This window comes from Pygocentrus nattereri, chromosome 11 (assembly GCF_015220715.1).
Source record: "Pygocentrus nattereri isolate fPygNat1 chromosome 11, fPygNat1.pri, whole genome shotgun sequence".
Taxonomy (NCBI): domain Eukaryota; kingdom Metazoa; phylum Chordata; class Actinopteri; order Characiformes; family Serrasalmidae; genus Pygocentrus; species Pygocentrus nattereri.
The window spans coordinates 18,838,897-18,859,520 of NC_051221.1; the positions used below are offsets into that span (position 1 = coordinate 18,838,897).

Genomic DNA, 20,624 nt, shown 5'->3' on the forward strand with positions numbered 1-20,624 from the left:
CCAGTAGGAACTTCACCTACTCATAGAGACCAAACGATAGCAACAGTGGAGCAGATAAGCAGGTGAATGTGTTCAGAGTGGGCTGTTTTACACCGAAGACCCAATTCTTACATCATCCCTCTATACTCTGCCCTCATACTCTGAGGCTACAGGTGATCATACATATAAGGTGACTCATCGTCCTAAATGTAATTTAATATACCAGCTGTTAACCCCTTCAATTGTACATTTATTGTTATTATTCATTTGACGCTTGTTGATGTTTATGATAATATTTATACTAATATCAACACGTGTGTATATATGTACAGTCACGTGTGTGGACGAGAAGGCTGCAAATGAATTGCCTTGTTTGGGACTAATAAAGTATTCTGAACTGAACACTACTACTACTACTACTACTATTAAATTAATAGGATTAAAACCTGTTCATATGTTTAATATAGAGTACAGTTATTCATACTGGACTAACCTAATGTGCATTTGAGTATGTAGCTCTCAAGTTCATTGAACAAAAGATTGACTTCTTGAAATGCAAAGATTATTAGCCTATGGTGATGTAAAGCCTGTGGGTTAGAATTGACATTGGTCAAGACAGGAAAAATGTAGTGATAACTAGACTCAAGCATCATAATAATGATCAATATTAAATAATCAATTAATAGTCATATATATTTGTAGTCATTTTATTAAAGAAGCTGTTCAATTGAACAGGATTCAACAATAGATGAACCTGATTTTGCAGGCATGACATCGTTTGGTTAGTGTTTCATCTTACAGCTCTTTCCTCCTGATCCCAGTGTTTAATTTCATTTTTATTACTTGTATCCTAACTGCTGTATTCAGTGCAGCCCAGAGGAGACTCGGTTCCTCCTTTGAGTGTTGGTTCGTCTCTGAGTTCTTCTTAATGCTGTTAGAGAGTTGTTGCCTTTGAGTCTTGGTTCCTTTCCATGTTTCTTCCACTGTTCCACCCTCAGTTTGCTCATTAAGGGACTGAATCCCTAACCTTTTGGAAAGTCAAAATTAAGGTGGGTTGAGGTGAACAGAATGACTGGGTGGCAACTTTTAAGGCAACTGTTTGGCCAATAATCTCTTACCCCCAAATGTAGATGATCAGCCAAGACATGTTTGGAGTCCAAAATGTCATTTTTCAGCCATGTTAAGTTGTTAATTAATCTGAAATGAACTTGCTTATGCAGTTTCTGTCACTGTCGATACAGTTATCTATAAAAATGTCCAAAAGTACAGACAAAAAAATCTTTCTTATGGTGGACATATTGCTTATGTCATGTAAAATACTTTTGTCCATTTGTACAGATAACTGAGCGCTATACAGTGTCATAAACCACATGGACAAGTCTGTCACAGTTTGAGGAAAGTGTGACATGAATTACGCTTCTAGTGGCCTCTGTTGAAAACCATTGAGCCAAAAGCATTCACCTGGTCAAGCTGGATCAAAGGTCCAATGCAAAGACACAAAGAAGCAAACTTCAGACACGGAACCATGTCTGTGCTGACTGGCTGCATTTAGGGTGAGGGGGAAACTGTGTGCCTTTGTTTTTCGGCTGAATTTCCGTTTTAACCACTGTAATCCCCTCTGCTGCTCTGGCCACCGGCTCTGCTCTGTTGTCCATGTCCAGGCCACATTTTTTAGCAGCTGCATGAGGCAACATTGCGCAACTCTGCCACAGCACGCGAGCAGCCGGACCGGGGCGGGGGTAAGCAAGTTCCTCAGCAAAAAACAGTTCAATCACACAGAATTAATGATATTAGAGCACATAAAGGCCAATATGTGCAGCGCTGTTTTATGATAACGTGGGTCGCTCTCATCCTTATTATCATCATCACCCACGTGGCACAAGAGCTGCTCCTTTATTTCTCCTCGACCAATCACAGTGCGCGCTGATCGGCTTACGCGCCCGCCTCCACGCGCCGTCCCCAGCCTGACGCCTCGCGAGCTCAGGTGCGCTGGAAGGAGAGAGCGCAGGAAACCGGCAGTGCTGGGAAATCCCGCTCCAACGCAGCGCGCGCCACGGTCAGATATTCTTTAACATGGTTATTCATGGGCAATTCCCTCTCTCCTCTCCCCTCCTCCTCTCCCCTCCTCTCCTCTCCCCTCCTCTCCTCTCCTCTCCCCTCCCCACCCCACCCTGCGCCTTGCGTGCGTGCCTCCAAATGGTCAGCTCGCGCCCCTGCGCGCTCGGATGGGACAGCCGTGCATTAGTATTTAAAGGGACAGCATGACAGCTTCAGTAGCTCAGATGCTGCTGGTTTAACAGCCACTAACTTATTGTTTCTATTAGTTTTGAACGTTCTATTCACTCAGTATGGACAAAGGTAAGAGGAGTGCAAGAATAACTTCAGCTGTAATTGCTGTGGACATTGTGTTTTGTAGAATAGAAAGTGCAGAACTGCTGAACTCACCTATAGAGGCAGAATGGTTTGATTGACAGCTGTGCTTTTCAATGGTTTGCCATGATTCATCATGACTTCAGCAGCTAGCATGGACAATGGCAGGCTGGTCCAGCCAGCGGGCTTATGGCAAAGCAAACTCGCTGGTGCAACATGTGGGTGTTATGTCGATTTTCATATCAGCAAAACTGCATTACAGGGTGTACATTATGTACATTATGAAGTAATGAAGTAAGTTTATTATGTTGTAATGGCAGGAATAGAAGCCTGCAAATACTACAAATAATCAGATGACTGGTGCTTCGTTTCAATCAAACCAAGTAGTTTAACTGTAAGTAGAGCAAATTTGAAACATTTCAGTGCAATTTATTTGAGTTTCATTGGACTGAATTCTCCTTGGATCAGCATAAACAGGTTTAATTCATTGAAATCTACTCTTTGTCCATTTTACGTAAACCACTTACTTAAGCACAACAACTCATTTAATAAATCATTTTCAGTTTGTAAATCAAGGTTAATTTTTTAGTGTGGTAACAAATTATGATCCATCGAGCATGTGTGGCTGTTTTTGAAAGTGACAGTTGGACTCATATTCCAAAGAAAAGCCTTTGTAATGAACTGAGACATGTAAAACTACAAAATGAGTAATCTTATCTTGTTTATGTGATTGTAACCAGAATATCCATTTGAATTTATGTTATAAATGAGTGGATGAAGTGAGGGGAACAGGTGATGGTCTTTGGGCTGATGTCACTTCTGTCTTTGTGGTTGAAATGGAAACACAGCATAAGTTTCGGGACTGAAATATTGACCACTCCATTAACATACTTTCCACGTAAAAGAGGTTTATGAAAGGTCTTGCTATTAAAGTGTATGCAGATGCATGATTGCTCAAGTTTGAAATCATCTTCATTTGCAATCTTCACGCATAACTGAATTGTCATCATCACACGTTCTAACCTGTTCTAAACCATCTCTGTAGCAAAGGAACGCACCACCATGACTGAGTTCTGGAAAGAACATTCCCAGTATGCTACAGTAGAGGAGATGATGCTGGACTCCAATGCCCGCGTGTTGACCCAGCATGAGCTGCCTGAGATACTGGAGCTGTTGCCCAGCCTAGACGGCATCGATATGCTGGAGCTGGGAGCTGGCATTGGGTTAGTGAGCTTCTCACACACAAGTGCAGCACACTAGAGGTTAAAATCGTTATCATTGATATTTAGTTTTTTGATATCTAGTTTAACCAACAAAAGTTATTTTTCCAAAATATTCTTTGATCCATTGATCACATCCATTGATTTGCAGTGCTGTAAACATATTCTAATATATTATATGGTTATAATCTTCACAGACTTTGCTGATAACATTGACATATTTCAATTATTTATAAAGTCATAATTTAGCATGTTCATCAAGCCTCCAGAAGCTTCTGAATGTAAGAAAAAGTTGGATATGATTAGAACTGCAGTAATACTTAGCAGGAAAATCACCTGGAAATAAAAAAAACCCTTAAACTATGAATTACCCAAATTCACTACTTAAATCGATGATCTATTTGTGGCAGCTGATGGATTTACTGGCTCTCACTGCTGTTTTTTGATATACTTTTGTCTCAACTTGAAATTTGACTGGCATTACAGGTTCTGCACTCCCCTGGTTTAGGTAGTACCTTACTAATAGACAGCATGTCTATAGGAAGATACAGATCTCACTCTTCATGTCTGTCCCCATGTGTCCCTCAAGTCTCAATTCTTGGCCCATAGCTTTTTATTTTGTACGTGCTCCACTTTAGCAATAACATCAGGCAACATGGCTTGCAGTTTCATTGCTAAGTTGATGGATATCACTGTCCATTAAAAAATTAAGTTTACTTTTACAAAGCTAGTTTTGCTTCAAAATGTTTGGTCTGTAGTGTAGTTTAAATTCCATTCCATAGACTTTCACTCCACAGTCAGCTTCAACAATCAAGATTCAAGCTGGAATTCTTAGCCAGAATTGTGTAATCTGATTGAATCAGATTGTAACCACCAGCTAATCAGATTACTGCTACAGATTTATTATGTAAGAACATGAAGCCATAGAGTGAACTGTACTATGTTTTGCAGTAATGGATTCTTCTTGTGTAGAATTACGCCAATGATGTGATGTGTCTGTGTGAAATTTGAGTGAGGAGGGTTTGCTTACTCTGTTCAGTAATACAGCATGTATGTTTTCCTCCTTTAGGAAGTGTCTGCAGCTCTTTTACATTGTCCTGCCATAGCGTGATTTGCACTAGGGCTAAGAGTGAACTGTGTTGGTGCATGTTATTGTATTTATTGGCTTGCAGTGGCTTTACACTGATGAAGCTAGAAACCAGGGACGCCATGTATACAACATAAATATAAACATTTCATTTACTATCCACAACCACCAGTGCACATGTGTCTTCTGAGTTTTTATAGGTAATGTTAAATAATAAAATACTGCTAAATCTAGAACACAAAAATTTTCTTTGGGAACTATGTGGCCTTATAATGGCTTTTAATTTAGTGTGTGTGCTTATCAGCTGCTTTATAACTAAGCACAACCAACCTTTTTATTTGCAGGGATCAGGGTGATAAAGCTGATATATGGTCAGTATTTAGTAACGTGGATCAGACTTTTAGGCAATATGTGGACTTTGCCACCTGTACAACATTCAAAGGGGTAATCTGTTTAAATTCTGTGGTAATTCACAAAACAGTTTGGTAGTATATTAACATCATCTGGCACTCAACAGCTGTGGGTAAAAGGTGATGCAAGCAGATCACAGTGTTACAATACAGCCACTGTAGTAAAGTACAGCAGAGTGACAGGCTGCTGAATTGAAACCTGCAGATGTGTGAAGCTCAAACATATGCAGTCCTATTTGACTGTGAGTAAAAAAACCCACAGCATCCTGTGGAATGTCATGTAAAATAGAAAACAAAAAGCTGACTACTTTTCAAAGTGTATTAAAGAGCAACATAAAAGTCATACAATTAAATTATCTCTAGATAAATCTCTATGGCTCCAGAATATTCATAGCATTTCTTACATTGTAAATACGTTTCCCAGAAGCTCTGTCTTGGTCTGCTGCTTATGTGCAATCATTGAACAAAACCTTTGACCATTTCAGCCGCTATACCAGTCATCTCATTCGCAAGGCTCGTCATGTGACAGCTGTGGACTTTATGGAGAACTTTGTGGAAAAGAACAGAAGAGAAAACAGTCACCTCGGCAACGCAGACTTCATCCAAGCTGATGTCACACAGCTAGAGCTGTCTGAAAACAGGTGGGTAGAGATCTGTGGAAAAACATTCATAAGTTCACAGACATTCACACACTCAGAACACACACTGTTCAGCCTCTGAATTTCAGTGAAACAGTGAAAAATTAACAACATATAGTATTATTAGTGTAACACCTCTGTGTTTGTCTCAAAAGGTGACAAAGATAAAGTCTCTGAATGTGCCAATGACAACACATTAGGGAAGATAAAAGGTTAAGAATAGGAAGAAGATGAATACATGGATGGATGGATGGATGGATGGATGGATGGATGGATGGATGGATGGATGGATGGATTGATGGATGGATGGAGTGCGCGAATGAATGGCTTCATCCAGTCCTTTTTCTGTCTCTCAGTTTTGACCTGATCTTCTCTAACTGGCTGTTGATGTATCTGAGTGAACAAGAGCTGCGCACACTGGCAAAGAAGATGCTGGCCTGGCTCCGCCCAGGCGGATACCTCTTCTTCAGAGAATCCTGTTTCCACCAATCAGGTTATCCACAGGGACAAACACTAGCAGCTATCAGTACCAGCCATGGAATCTCCATGTTTTCCCTAACCTATCATACCTGGAAATTGACTGACACACCATACACCTATTAACCTTCAGCAATGTCTAGTTCATGATATAGTATAAACTGGCTTGTGTGGATAGCATTAAAATATAATGGCCTACTATAAAAGTCAAGAAGTGTTAGAATGGAATCTAAAATCACAATTAGCAAGAAAAACACATTAAAACATATTTAACAATTCCATTAATGTGACCAGCTATTATAATGTGAAAAGATCTTGCCCAATCAGTCTGTGTAGAAATATTTCATGTGCTAATGGGCTTAGAAAAGTCGCTCTCAAAAGGGTTTTAGACAGGATTTAAACTAAGCTAGTAATGAGCTTAAAATCCTAAAAACAGTTACATGAAAACTAATACATGCATTAATGCACATTTTTCTGATTCTGAGATGGTTCACAGCACATCTCTATAAATCAGCCCCTAAGATTGTGCCACTCAATGATACATGTTTGGACTCTTGAGTTGACCTGCTGACCAGAAATGTTTCACATTATCACATTTTGTCTGACACAGGAGACTGTAAGAGAGATTTTAACCCTACCCATTACCGCACACCGGCACACTACAACCACCTGATGACTTCTGTGATGTGGGAGAAGTCAGAGGAGAGTGGTAAACAGTCCTATGGGTTTGATACGGTTCTGTGCAGAACTGTACAGACGTACATAAAGGTAATATGGGATGTCATGTAAAATCATGTAAAGTGAATTACTAAATTCTTTCACGTTGAAAAATAATGCATCGAATGTACCTGATTCACATACACTATATTGCAGATACTGCGTTCACACACATATGAACTTAAGTGACATACCATTCTTAATTCATAGGGTTTAATATGATGTCGCCCCACCCTTAGCAGCTATAACAGCTTCAACTCTTTTTGGAAGGCTTTCCACAAGCTTTAGGAGCGCGTTTATGGGAATTTTTGACCGTTCTTCCAGAAGTGCATTTGTGAGGTCAGACACTGATGTTGGACGAGAAGGCCTGTCTCCGCCTTATTTCATCCCAAAGGTATTAAATCAGGTTGAGGTCAGGACTCTGTGCAGGAAAGTCAAGTTCATCCACACCAAACTCACTCATGTCTTTATGGACCTGCTTTGTGCACTGGTGCACAGTCATGTTGGAACAGGAAGAGGCCGTACCCAAACTGTTCCCACAAAGTTGGGAGCATGAAATGATCCAAAACCTCTTGGTCTGCTGAAGCATTAAAAGTTCCATACCATAATCTTCCCTCCACCAAACTTTACACTTGGCACAACGCAGTCAAGACAAGTACCATTCTCTTGCAACCAGCGAACCCAGACTCGTCCATCAGATTGCCAGATGGAGAAGCGTGATTCGTCATTCCAGAGAACACGTCCCCACTGCTCTAGAGTCCAGTGGCGGCACTTTACACCACTGCATTCGACTCTTTGCATTACGCTTGGTGATGTAAGGCTTGGATGCAGCTGCTCGGCCATGGAAACCCATTCCATGAAGCTCTCTATGCTGTTCTTGAGCTAATCTGAAGGCCACATGAAGTTTGGAGGTCTGAAGAGATCGACTCTCCAAAAAGTTGGTGACCTCTGCGCACTATGTACCTCAGACTCCGCTCTTTCATTTTACGTGGCCTAGCACTCCAATGGCTTGTTATAATACCACTGACAGTCGACTGTGGAATATTTAGTAGTGAAGAAATTTCATGACTGGACTTGTTGCACACATGGCGTCCTATGAGGGTACCATGCTGGAATTCCCTGAGCTCCTGAGAGCGACCCATTCTTTCACTAATGTTTGTAGAAGCAGTCTGCATGCCCAGGTGCTTGGTTTTATACACCTGTGGTCATGGAAGTGACCTGAAATACACCTGAATTCAATTATTTGGATGGGCGAGTGAATACTTTTGGCAATATAGTGTATGTAGCTCATTTCCACATGAATATATTACATCAATATATTATTGCCAAAAATTGAGTGTAATAAAATTTAACATAGAATTGTTGTACAGCACTGTGTAAAAGTCACAGAACACCTTTCATTTATTTAATTTTCAGTCAAAACAGCCATTAGGTACAAGTTATTCATTTTCAGCACAAGGAAGCAGAAAATACCTATTTAACAAAAAAAACACAAAATCCTCAGCAAATAAACATATTTTTATGTGTTTACAGTGCCTTTATTATTGCTTCCATTCTTTTCAAGAGACTTGCTTATAGTTTTTCATAGAAATCTGCTGGAATGTCTTTCCACACCTCCAAAGTTTAGTCTTAGAAGTTGGTTGCATGTTCTGCTTGTCGTGATCCAAGTAATATCATAAAACCTTACTCCACATCTCCAATGTTTATGTTCAGTGTTGCAGAGCAAATGTTATTTTAATTTACCTGCTGTTTTTCACAGTCAGGGATTCTTGATAGCTTGATTTTCTTGTACAGTTGTTAGGAGTCCCATTTTCTTTGTATCTTTTAAGATTTTTTTCAACTCCAATTTTGGAAATTTCTGTTTGTCTGTTTATTTTCCTTTGACCTTCCTCTTTCTTATGCAGTGGATTATCTCATATTTAATATCCTCATAAATACCTCCTGAAAAAATTAACTTAATTTGTACTTAATGGCTGTTTTGACTTGAAATTAAATAAATGGAGGTTGGTCTCTGCACAGTTCTGTACATATTAAATCAAGTATTTTCAGAGTGTTACTTTTTCAGTGCAATTATAATTCAGTTCTCAGTGTATTACAATAACCCTGAACATATTTATCATCTTGCACTTGCCTTGGCTTCTATGATGTACACAAAGTGGAAGAAAAAGTTTAAGACTCCAAATTGATTTGATTTGATTTTAGTCACTCTAGTGATATGACTATGTGCTAGCTAGTAGGTTTTCCCTTCTGCACTGCTGCTGCACTGAGACAATGAGTAGAGAATACAGGTTTAAAGGTTTTTTTTTTAAATAAAGACAGTGGGCAACAGCTTTAGAACCTGTGCTACTAAATTAGTCTCTCAGTTTATCTCTCTCTTTCTCTTTATATGAGATGAAGAAGAATCAGAACCAGGTGTGTTGGCTGATGCAGAAGGCCTATCGGAATGTAGATCATCAACATCAGGGTGGCTTCAACACCTTCCAGCAGTTCCTTGACAACCAGCAGTATACACGCAGGGGCATCCTACGCTATGAGAAGATGTTTGGCTCTGGCTACGTCAGTACTGGGGGACCAAGCACCACTAAGGTCAGGAATTGAGTGGACATAGGTTAACCCCTTACATGGCTAGGGCCCACTGGCAGGCCCAAAGTTTTATTACACATTATTATAACTTAAGAATGGCTCAAACAGTTTTCACTGAAGTCCCTGTAGTTACTGAATTTGAAGCCTTAGTTTGTCACAAGCCTGGGATTTTGAAAGTGGTTAAAAGTGGTCAAAGACGATTGAGAGGTCAGGGGATGAAGAGCTATTGACTATATCTTGCCATGTTGTCATATAGAGACTTTGGCACTGCCCCATTTAATTAATTAAAATCCACCCCAGAGCAAGTATATTGTAACATGTGCATGTCCATGCTGATCATTGTAAAATGGAACTGCTTCACCTGGTTCTATGAGGAATATTAGACTAGTGATTTGTGATCACTGTTCATCTCAAGTATCAAGAGAGAGAACAATAGCTAAGAACTTCACCACTACAGGTTTGATTCAACTCAAAAACACAGCATATAGCTTGATACATCACCACTGTGGATGACATGGAGCGATGACAGAATTCCAGATGCTTGCAGATAGAAGATAAATAGGTTTAATGATAAACCGGTCAACCAAATCCAACAAGAGTAATCAGAGTTGAAGCAATGGGTCAAAACCAATATGCAAAAAGCAGCAAAGGTACAATAATGGAAGGCAATTAATGTAGTCAAATACAGAAGCACAGAGGGTCATAAACATGGTCAATCCAATAAACATACAAGAGAGACCACTTAATAATGTCAGTGAAGCAATACCTCACAAAGACTAAGTCTAAAGCCTGGGCTTTTGTACTCTCAGCTATTAAGATTCACAGGTGAAGATAGTTAAAAGTCAGGTGATTGTGAGTGCTGATAGGAGCGCATGTTGCCGTCGAAGGTCACATTCTGGGAGTTGGAGTCCGAGTAGGATGCATGACAGAGTGGCAGTGTCAGAATGGTCCAGGATGTTTTTCATGACAGGTTTTTCAAGCTTAGATATTTTAATCATTGTAGTAAGTTTATTTTATGTAAACTGTTTATTGTAAGTTCAGTACTGCCATCCTGAACGCAGTAATGTGTATTTTGTTTATTTGCAGTTTCTATGTTTAGTTTATTTATTCAAAAGCATAAATAAGACATCAAATTTTAAAGCAAAACACTTTTGGTTTTATCAGCTAGGTGTTTGCAGCAAAGCACAGAAGTTGTATGCTTATGTTTTAATGTAGCTTACTTATATGTGTGTGTATGTGTGTGTGTGTGTGTGTGTGTGTGTGTGTGTGTGTGTGCGTGGCTGTGTCTGTCTCTCTGTTTGTGTGCGCGTGTGTGTGTGAGTGTGTTCTGCTAACTTTTTTAAAGTTTAGTTTTAGCACACATACTCAAATACTACAGCATTGAGTAGAAGTAGAATTTTAAAGGTAAAAGTTTAGAATTTAAAAGGTAGAATTTTCTCCACTTTTGCCTTGTTATTAAAAGCTTAAAAAAGGTTTAACTATTCCTTCCTGGCTGCATATGTTTAGCATTTAAATGGCAGAAGCCCTTGCAATGCACCGTGAGTTCCAGATGAGGGCAGAAGTAATCTAAAATGTTACAAATGTTAGTGTGTAAAGGGAGACTATAATTAAACGTATGTGTTCATTTGTTTCAAAGTATAGTGATTGAAATATGATTTATACATACAACCCCATTCAATAAAATTCCAAAAACATTGGGAAATGCTAATGAAACAGCAAGCAGTGACTAGTAAATTCTGTTTGAAATGTATTAAATTGAAAAGTTTAGAAAAACACAACATTAAAGGTTTTACCTTCTGAACTGTAAATATATGCGTCAGATTCCAAATTTAATGCCTGCAACACATTCCCAAACAACTGGGACAGGAGCAAGATCAGAAGATTTACCACTGTGTTACATTATCTTGCCTTTAAACAGCAGTTACTAATCATTTGGGGACTGAAGACACACACTGATCCAGTTTTGAAAGTTAAATTTTTTTGACATTCATATTATGAGCTTAATAAGACACGTTTTCAGTGAGAGGCGGGTCCGGACTGCAGGCAGGTCTCTAGCACTTTAACTCTCTCATTACAAAGCCATGCTGTTGTAACATGAGCAGAATGCGGCTCAGTGTTTCACGTTAAAATAAGAATGGGTGTCCCTGAAAAAGATGGCCTCTAGAAGGCAGCATATGTGGTTCAGCAATAATGGTGCTTTACAGATGTGTAAGTTACCCACTAATGCACTCCACTATGCATCAGCCCAATTCAAATGAGCTCAAGTCTAGAGAAGTCAGCAGTGTTTCTGGACATTGTTGATATGTGTTTTTCACTGTGCATAATACAGTCTTAACTTGCATTTGTGGATGGTAAACAGTGTTTATTAACAATGTTTTTAGGGTATTCCTGAGCCCATGTATTGATATCCATCAAAGAGACATACTTATTCTTAATGCAGTGCCTTCTGCGCGATCAAAGGTCGAGGGTACTAAATTGTGGTTTTCAGCCTTGTCCTTTATGCAGAGATTTCTGCAGATTTCCTGTATGTTTTGATGATATTGTAGAGGATGAAATACCTAAAACCCATTCAACTGTTGGATTTTTTGCTATATATATATAATATTTCTGAATGCAGTGGCAAATTTGGGCCCATTTAGACAAATTGTATCAAGACCTGGAAAAACTGACTCGCTGGATTGCTGGATTAGTGATATCTGTATTTTTTTTCTTTAGGAGTTTGTTGACCTGTTGAATCTGAGCCCAGGACAGAAAGTCCTTGATGTAGGCTGTGGAATAGGGGGAGGAGATTTCTACATGGCCAAGGTGAGCCACAGGATCAGAGACCAAATCATTGACTTAACACCATCATCATAGTCCTGCGGTCTTATGTCTGTTTATTTAATTGACAGAACTTTGGGGTGGAGGTTCTGGGAATGGACCTATCAGCAAACATGGTGGAAATTGCCATGGAGAGGGCAGTACAGGAGAAGCTTCCATCTGTGAGTGACTGTTTTGGCCTAATGTTCACAAAATGAACTTGAAGAGAAGAGCCTTGTACAAAAATATCACTGATGCTGATTATTTAATTAAAAGCCTTGATTGTTATGGACAAAAGATAAGATAAGGCTTTTTAATTCTAGGAATGTCATAAATTTTTACTTTTTGTGCAGGACTTTGAACCCTATTCCACAGAGCACCTTCATCATCACACATCCCAGTTACTATCACTCTGTTTTTCATGAATCATCACATTTTGAAATATTTAAAGACAGTACTGATTTGAAATGTTTTATGCCTATGTCATCATCTTTCTGCTTTGTGAAAGTGATGTTTCAATGTCCACCCTGCCTCAGGTCCAGTTTGAGGTATCTGATGCCACTAAGAGAACATTTCCAGAAGGTACCTTTGATGTGGTATATAGCAGAGATACCATTCTACACATTACTGACAAGCTTGAACTCTTCAGAAAATTTCATGTGAGTCTATGCACATATATGTGTGTTATTAGTAGAACACTTGAGCAAATAGCTGACCTCCGTATTGCCTTAGTTTCAAAATGGTATCAAGCAAAACAGGGGTAAGAGTTCCTACTAACTCGCTATTAGAAAAAATCCCTTAAGAAAAAATATAGGACAACACTGCCCTCTTCTGGTCAGGCCGTTTCATTTTCTTTTCTTCATTTTTTCAATTTACATTTAATTCATTGCATTATTCCTACAATACGCATTATATTATAGATTTCTGGATGTACTTATAGTGAATCCTTACTTACTGTTAATCCACTATTCATATGAAAATGAACAATGACTGCAGTGAACCAAGTATCAGTTTTCTGTTTGGCTCTATCTATGTGTGTACAGTCATGGTTGAAGCCTGGCGGTAAGGTGCTAATCAGTGATTACTGCTGTGGAGAGAAGCCTTGGACTCCTGCCTTCCAGGAGTATGTTAAACAAAGAGGCTACATCCTCTACACACCACAGAGATATGGCAAGGTGAGCCACAACCACTGGATGTTGATGTTTATTCTGCTGTAAAATGGGAATTCCACCAATTTTTCAAAATTCCAGCATAATTAACTTGTGGCGATGGAAACAAGTGGTGGTGACAGAGACCAGACATCTAAAAAGTGTAATGATTCTAAAAGCTCCCTCACAGAAAGTTACTACATGAAATGGTTATGAATACATTACCTGATGCCTGAGACATTGTTTCATGTAGTCCTATAATTGTAGAAATGTCATACATTTTTACTTTTTGTGCAGGACTTTGAAATCTATTCCACAGAGCACCTTCATCATCATCGTTATGGTTCAACAACTGAACTTTAACTGCTCCATAAGCTCATTCTAATTGCACTACTGTTGTATTTGCACTATTTACACCCGCAGACCTTAATCTATATGTGCCTTATGTCACTTTAATGTTAATTTCAAGACCTTCTTATGTTTATTTTTTTATTATTTCATTTTTCTACAATTAGTTTAATTTTATAATTAGTGTTTAGTGTCTTTTTTTTAGTATATATTTAAATTCACACTTTTCTTGTTTACCGTGTGTTTAATGTTATTGCCACACCATGGGGTCTGAGGTTAATGCAATTTCAATACTCTGTATGTCCTGTACATATTGTAGTATTGACAAAAAAAGCTGACTTGACTTGACTTATCATGGAAGGTTTTAGCATGAAATGTAATGAAATTGTATCCTCAACATTACATATAAACAATTCTTCTGACATCACTGTAAAGAAATTCTGAGACAATAAGTTTCTCTACATTGACATATTTCACATCAAAACACTTGTACTTTAATTGCATTGCAACATTTGAATAGTGCAGAAATTATTGTATGTCAATGGAATAACTGCTTTAACTAACGTGATAATAAGGGCTGCAGGACATGGACAAAATGCTAGTACTGCAGTTATACTGCAGTTATATTGTTACATATTGAGTCTGCATTGCGGCTTGCAATGTGTCAAAACACACTGGGGAAACAGTCATGTGACATAATAAAATTTTTGCCTGCGTCATTTTAGAATGTACACTGAATGAAAATGTTTAATGATTTTGAAACCAATGAACTTTTATTGGATTATAGTAATACCGTAAAAGAAACAGTCATATGGAATTGTGATTGGCTGAGATGCTCACAGTAAACACACTGATCAGTCTGAGGCCATTTCTGTCTTGGACCCCTCAAAGATATCAGGTTTACAAAGGCCAGTATTTTAGCAGTGATCAAACATTTCTTGAATCTATAGTGGCCCTTTCAATTCCATTTCCGTTTTTCCACAAGATTGTATGAGACTCATATTTGGAGTTACACTATATGCCCAAAAGTATCCAGACACCTCTTCTAATTAGTGAATTCAGTCACAATAAGGTACATCCATTGTTGACACAGGAGTTCAACTGTGCACACACAGCTTGTATAATCTCCATAGAAAAGAACTGCCGATAGAATTGGACACTCTGGAGAAGCCACATGTAAGCCTAATGTCACCATGCCAAGTATCGACTAAAGAGGTACAAAGCATCCCAGCACTGGGATGTGGAGCAGTGGATCTGTATTCTCTGGAGTGATAGAGCTCCAACCAATACTTTTGCAGTGAGTTGGAGCAGCATTTGTGATCCAGGATTAATCATCCAGTGTCAGTACTTGACCTCAGTTATGCTCTTGTCATCGAGCTTAATTAAATCCACAATGTTCCAACATCTCATGTAAAGAGTTCTCAGAAGAGTAGATATTGTTACTGTAGCCAAAGTGAAACAGAACAAATGCTGTATGAGCGGGTGTCTGCAAACTTTTGGACATACAGTGTATGAGGCTATGAGGAGGTTGAGATACATGTCATCTCCCTCTCCCCCTGCATAACAGGTGGATTTGTGTGTCCATCTGCATTTTGTGTAAAACTGTCCAATGGACACTGAGAAAATACACTTTTCTTTCATTAAGAATAATTTTCGGAGGGTCTTGTGTGATGTAGTGTATTAGCTTCTTTACTCACTGTCATTGATGGTTAAAGAGGGTAGAGGGAGGAAAAACAAGGCAGCAAAAAGACGAGGTGAGGGAAGAAAGAGAAGACAGAAATCTGAGATAAAAAATAGCAAGAGTTTGTAACACTGTTGGTGCCTCTTTTTTTCTCTAAAGAGTGTTTCAGAACCACTGAAGCTTCCTGATACTTCTGGGTTTTTTTAGTTTCTAACATATCAGTGGTACTGAATCAAGCAGTGACTGGTAAAGATCAGCAAAAATCTCAGAATTGATGGCATTTTTCTTTGTTTTAAGGGTGCTAGTAATTATGGAGAGCAATGCACAGCTCTAATATACAGTAATATTTTATTTATTTTTAGTTTTTGGAAGAGGCGGGCTTCAGTAATGTGAGAGCAGAAGACAGAACTGCCCAGTTTATTCAGGTGATAAAGGACGAGCTCAAGAGAGCAGAGGAGATTCAAGACGAATTCATTCAGGTGACCGCACACACATGATCACATGCATGCATGCTAGTTTTTCGGAGGTCATGTAGAAGACTTCATGCAGATGTTTGTAAATTTATACAAATGCCCAATGCATAACTCTTCAAAAGAAAGAGTGTCTGTAATTCATAATATATTACTGTGCAATGCATATTTTAAAAAGAGTATAAATTTATGATGATTTATGATATATTTATTTACAAATGTATGATTAGTGTTTCTCCCTCCATGCAGGAGTTCTCTCAGGAGGACTATGATGCTGTTGTTAATGGGTGGACAGAAAAGCTACAGCGCTGTGAAGCTGGAGATCAGCGCTGGGGTCTCTTCTATGCTACCAGTGACTGAAAGAGAGAGAGAGAGAGAGAGAGAGAGAGAGAGAGAGAGAGAGAGAGAGAAAGAGAAAGACAGGGGTGGCAGGTTCTCTAAACTCAGAGAGAAAGAAGACACTGCACAATCTGTTGAAGTTTTTTTTTCATGTAAGAAGTTGAAAACAGGTGATTGCACATTTTATTGTAGTATTCTGTAAACTAAGAGAGGCCAGTATGATTTTGTTGTTCTATTGCATATTGTAAATTTCTTTAAATAAAGAAAATTACATATATATATATATATATATATATATATATATATATATATATATATATATATATATGTGTGTGTGTATAATTTTGAGCTGATGTAAGTTATTATTGCTGTTTTACTACACATTTAATTTACATTACATAACTATTTCTACATAATTACATAATTGTGTATTACAAAATTAATTCGATTTACACTAAATTTACATTCTACATCAACAGGTTGGAGTTGGACATCATTTTAATGAATAAATATATAAGGCAAAATTATAAGCCATATATTCATCAAATTCAAATCATAAAACATCACTTCTACTTTTGAATGCAAATGATGTGCTGAGCAAAAATGTACAATCTACTTGTTTCAGTTTACTACAAATGCAATAATATAAAATTACAGTGGTTTGTAAATATGAAATTACAAAGTCAGACATTTTATTTAAATCTAACCGAATGATCAATTTAAAAATTTAAACAAGTAAGTATTCAGTCCCATTATCTCAATATGTAGTGGAATAACCTACTAATTGTCCACCAATTTCCACACTGGTTTGGTTAAATGCATTCATTTATTTAACAAATTTGCTTTCTGAAGTTTCTTAAGGAGGAAACTTAATAATGTATACCTCTTCTCAAACCATGTTAGAGTATGGTCTGCTTTGTGGTTCAGGTTATTGTCCTGCTGAAATATGATTTTCCCTTATTGTAAGTTCTGAGTGGGCTGAAGGAGGCTTACTTACAGTGCAGTGTTTTGCTCTTTTCATGTTGCCTTACCCCATGGCATTAAGCAGGCACCAGCATGTTTGACAGAAAGATGCCCTGTTATAAGTATGCGGAAACATCCGGCCCAACATTTAAACCAAGAAGTTCTATTTTTGTCTCATCTGGCACATGTGCTTTGATGCACTTCAGATACTTTTTTTTTTACAAATTCTAGATAAGCTTTGACATGGTAATGTATAAGCAAAGGCTTCTTTCCATCCTAACACAGAGGCCAGTTTCGTATTGCTTGTTAAATTTGGCCCCTTTTCCTTGTGGCTGAAGACTGAACAATGATGAATATGACTGAATAAGCAGTTGTGGTAATTCATTACGTTCTCTGTGCAGTTTTCATTTCTATATTTATCTTTTTAATCTACATTGCTGCAGGACAACAATTCTATATCCATGTGATATGTGCCATAATTAAGCACTTTATTTTATGTTTTATTTTTGTTTTAGTTGAGTTGGCTAATTTTTAAACAATGGCTATCTTGTTGCTTTAATTCAATATCTGATAAACTAAATTTAGTCAGTAGCTGTAATCAAGTGTTAAGACATAATGTGCAAAAACGGTATTTTCTAGACTTTTCTGATTATATGGATTTCAGCACAGGTCAATTGTAGCTTGTAATACTCCAAACCCAACAGATAAGATGTGTGGGTTCATTCACTTTTTAGGTTTTGTGCACTTATCCTTTATTGTCCTGTTTTCCTCTTCTTCTCAAGAACTGAAACGCCATGGAGCGATGATGAGGTGGACACATATGCGAGATTTATTAGGGGCTAATCCAGTTTCAGGGTCTAAACAGTCCAGGGTCAAAGGGCCAACACGGATAGATCATGGAACAGACATGACAAAAGAAACACACACTAAACACACTAAATACACAACGGAAGTCAGAAGAACAAACACCAATCAATATAATACACTACAAAGATTACACTACATAGACCAGCAAACAACTAGGTAAATACAGAGACAATGAGGGTTAATAAGACACAGGTGATAAACACAGGTGGTACAAATAAGGGCAGGGTCTGGAAACAAGGGGGCAGGACCGAGAAAAAACAAGGAAGCAAAACAAAAGCACATGGAGGACTGGGAGGGGCCAATTTTTGACAAGAACATCTGAAGAAGTTAGGCTTGAAGCAGGATCAACAGATGAATCAGAGATTTATAAGGTCTTCAACAGTTCAATATGAGTGAATGTCATTTCTTTCAGCCTGAAGTACAGTACATGGGGCAAATAACAATTCTTGTAAGTCGCTCTGGATAAGAGCGTCTGCTAAATGCTGTAAATGTAAATGTAAAATGTAACAACAGAAGTTAAAATCATTGCAGTAAAAATGGAAGGTCTCTACTAACTTTTTGGGGGTTTGAATCATATTAGCAGCTTGTAGCACTATACAAACATGTCACCAAACACTCTTACCTTTCAATGCAAATTATTGAAAAGTAATTACATTCTATGTGATTTTAGAGCATTTCTATTGGTCCATTCATTAGGAAATTTTCACACAATGTAAAAGACGGCTGGTGTGTTGAAACGATGTAGAAAAATAAAAAACGACAAAAATGGAGATACATGGTTTTCTTTGGACAGCGACAATATATAAGTACAATAAGTACAAAGACAATAAATAGGCAATGAACACAGAATAAACTGTACTGTGTACTGAAATGTACTGATGCTTAAACAGTAGTTTGAAAATATGTGTGGCATTCTCAGAGGTAGGCGCTGTGTATAAATTAAGCTCAGTAAACAACGTTATGAATGATTGTACAGGTGTTCCTTCCAAGTATATATGTTAGTCAGCAGTAATGGACAATATTCAGAACTGGATGCAATGTCCATATAGGTCAAGTAGCCCATGAATTCGTGATCTTGTGGGTACTGTTGGTGTGACCAGTTTAACAGCTCAAGGGTTGAAAATGCCTTTGAACCTGGTGGTTCTGGTTTCAGACACTGTGATATATCTTCCTAGACAGCACCAGGTGGAACAGGAAGGGGCCAGGGTGTGGGGAGTCTGAGGTGATACTGCTGCTTTCCTCAGACACCTTTTATTGTAAACATCTTATATGGGTGGAAGGACAGCTGCAGTCATAGACTGGGCAGTTTTCACCACCCTTTGTGGGGTCTTCCGTTCTGCAGCAGTGGTGCCTGTAGAAGTTGCAGAGGACCTGATGTGGCAGGTTGGCTCTCCTCAGCCTTCTGAAGAAATGAAGTCATCGTTGGGCCTTTTTGATGAAGTGTGACTTGTTGAGCGGCCAGCTGAGATCCTTGGCTATATGAGCTATATGAAATTAAAACAGTTCACTCTCTCCACCATGGTCCCCTCAAGTCAAAGTTTGTTTATATAGCACTTCTTACAACAGGTGTTGTCAAAAAGCAGATTTAAAAAATCCACCATAAGCAAGGAGGAACTCCCTAAGAGCATGAGGAAGAAACCTTGTGAGGATCCAAGACCAAGACTGTCACCAGATAGCAAAACAATAACACAAGAGCAATATAAATATTCCATTAGTGTAAAATATTAATATACAGAAGGGGAAAAAAGTTGAAGCAATGGCTATGATTAAATAGTTCGAGTCTATGCACAAAGCAGCATCATTAGGAGGTTCGGTTCACGCAGGTGAGGTTGTACAACGGGAAGGTGCATGGTGGTCAAATTGGTCCAGAAGGCAGGAGAGCAGTGGGCACCTGATCAAGGCAGATAAAGTAACAGCATCAGACTGCACAGGATGAGCAGTTGTTCAGCTCGGCAAAGAAACACACAGCCAGTTATTTCTGTTAAGAAAGAGTGTACAGTGTACAGTGTTAACGCTCAGAGGTGTACATACTCTGCTCCACTTTCTGAAGTCAACAATAAGCTCTTTGTTCTTGTTTACACTGAGGGAGAGACTGTTGTCTGCGCACAACTCTGTGAAGAGTTTTGCCTCCTCTCTGTACACTTCCTCATTGCTGTTAGTGAAGAGGCCCGCTGCTGTTGTATCATCAGCCAACTTGAGGGTGTTGGAGGTGTGCTTGGCAATGCAGTCATGGGTGTACAGTTTGTAGAGCATGGTTAATAAGACACAGTCTCGTGGACAGCCTGTGCTGAGAGTGAGCAAGTCCAGAATCCAGCTGCAGACTACGTCACTGTGTGACTGATTCCTAAGGTCTTGAGCTTGGAGACCAGTCTAAACCAGATAATTGTTTTAAATGGTGAACTGAAATCAATGAACAGCATTGACTGATAGGTGTTCTTCATGGCTCGATGCAGTGTGCACTGTCAAGGAGATCACATCTTGGGTTGACCAGTTTGCATGGTAGACAAACCGACGAATATCCAGAGGCA

At 38.6% G+C, this 20,624-nt stretch overlaps 1 protein-coding gene across 3 annotated transcripts; it reads left to right on the forward strand.

Annotated features, from left to right (window-relative positions):
- The first annotated feature begins 1,892 nt into the window (after positions 1 to 1,892).
- Positions 1,893 to 16,506, forward strand: pmt (phosphoethanolamine methyltransferase). Of its 3 annotated transcripts, none has more exons than XM_017716887.2 (12): positions 1,893 to 2,035; positions 3,395 to 3,572; positions 5,552 to 5,707; positions 6,061 to 6,197; positions 6,792 to 6,949; positions 9,290 to 9,484; positions 12,197 to 12,286; positions 12,373 to 12,462; positions 12,817 to 12,939; positions 13,324 to 13,455; positions 15,820 to 15,936; positions 16,177 to 16,506. In XM_017716887.2, exons 2-12 carry the CDS (start codon positions 3,412 to 3,414, stop codon positions 16,285 to 16,287), a joined length of 1,470 nt encoding a protein of 489 aa, XP_017572376.1. In that variant the 5' UTR covers positions 1,893 to 2,035; positions 3,395 to 3,411; the 3' UTR covers positions 16,288 to 16,506. The 3 variants fall into 3 exon arrangements, with proteins under 3 accessions (XP_017572376.1, XP_017572374.1, XP_017572375.1); XM_017716885.2 differs by lacking the exon at positions 1,893 to 2,035 and adding an exon at positions 2,209 to 2,337; XM_017716886.2 differs by lacking the exon at positions 1,893 to 2,035 and adding an exon at positions 2,209 to 2,337 and having other exon boundaries at positions 9,296 to 9,484.
- Positions 16,507 to 20,624: the final 4,118 nt, after the last annotated feature.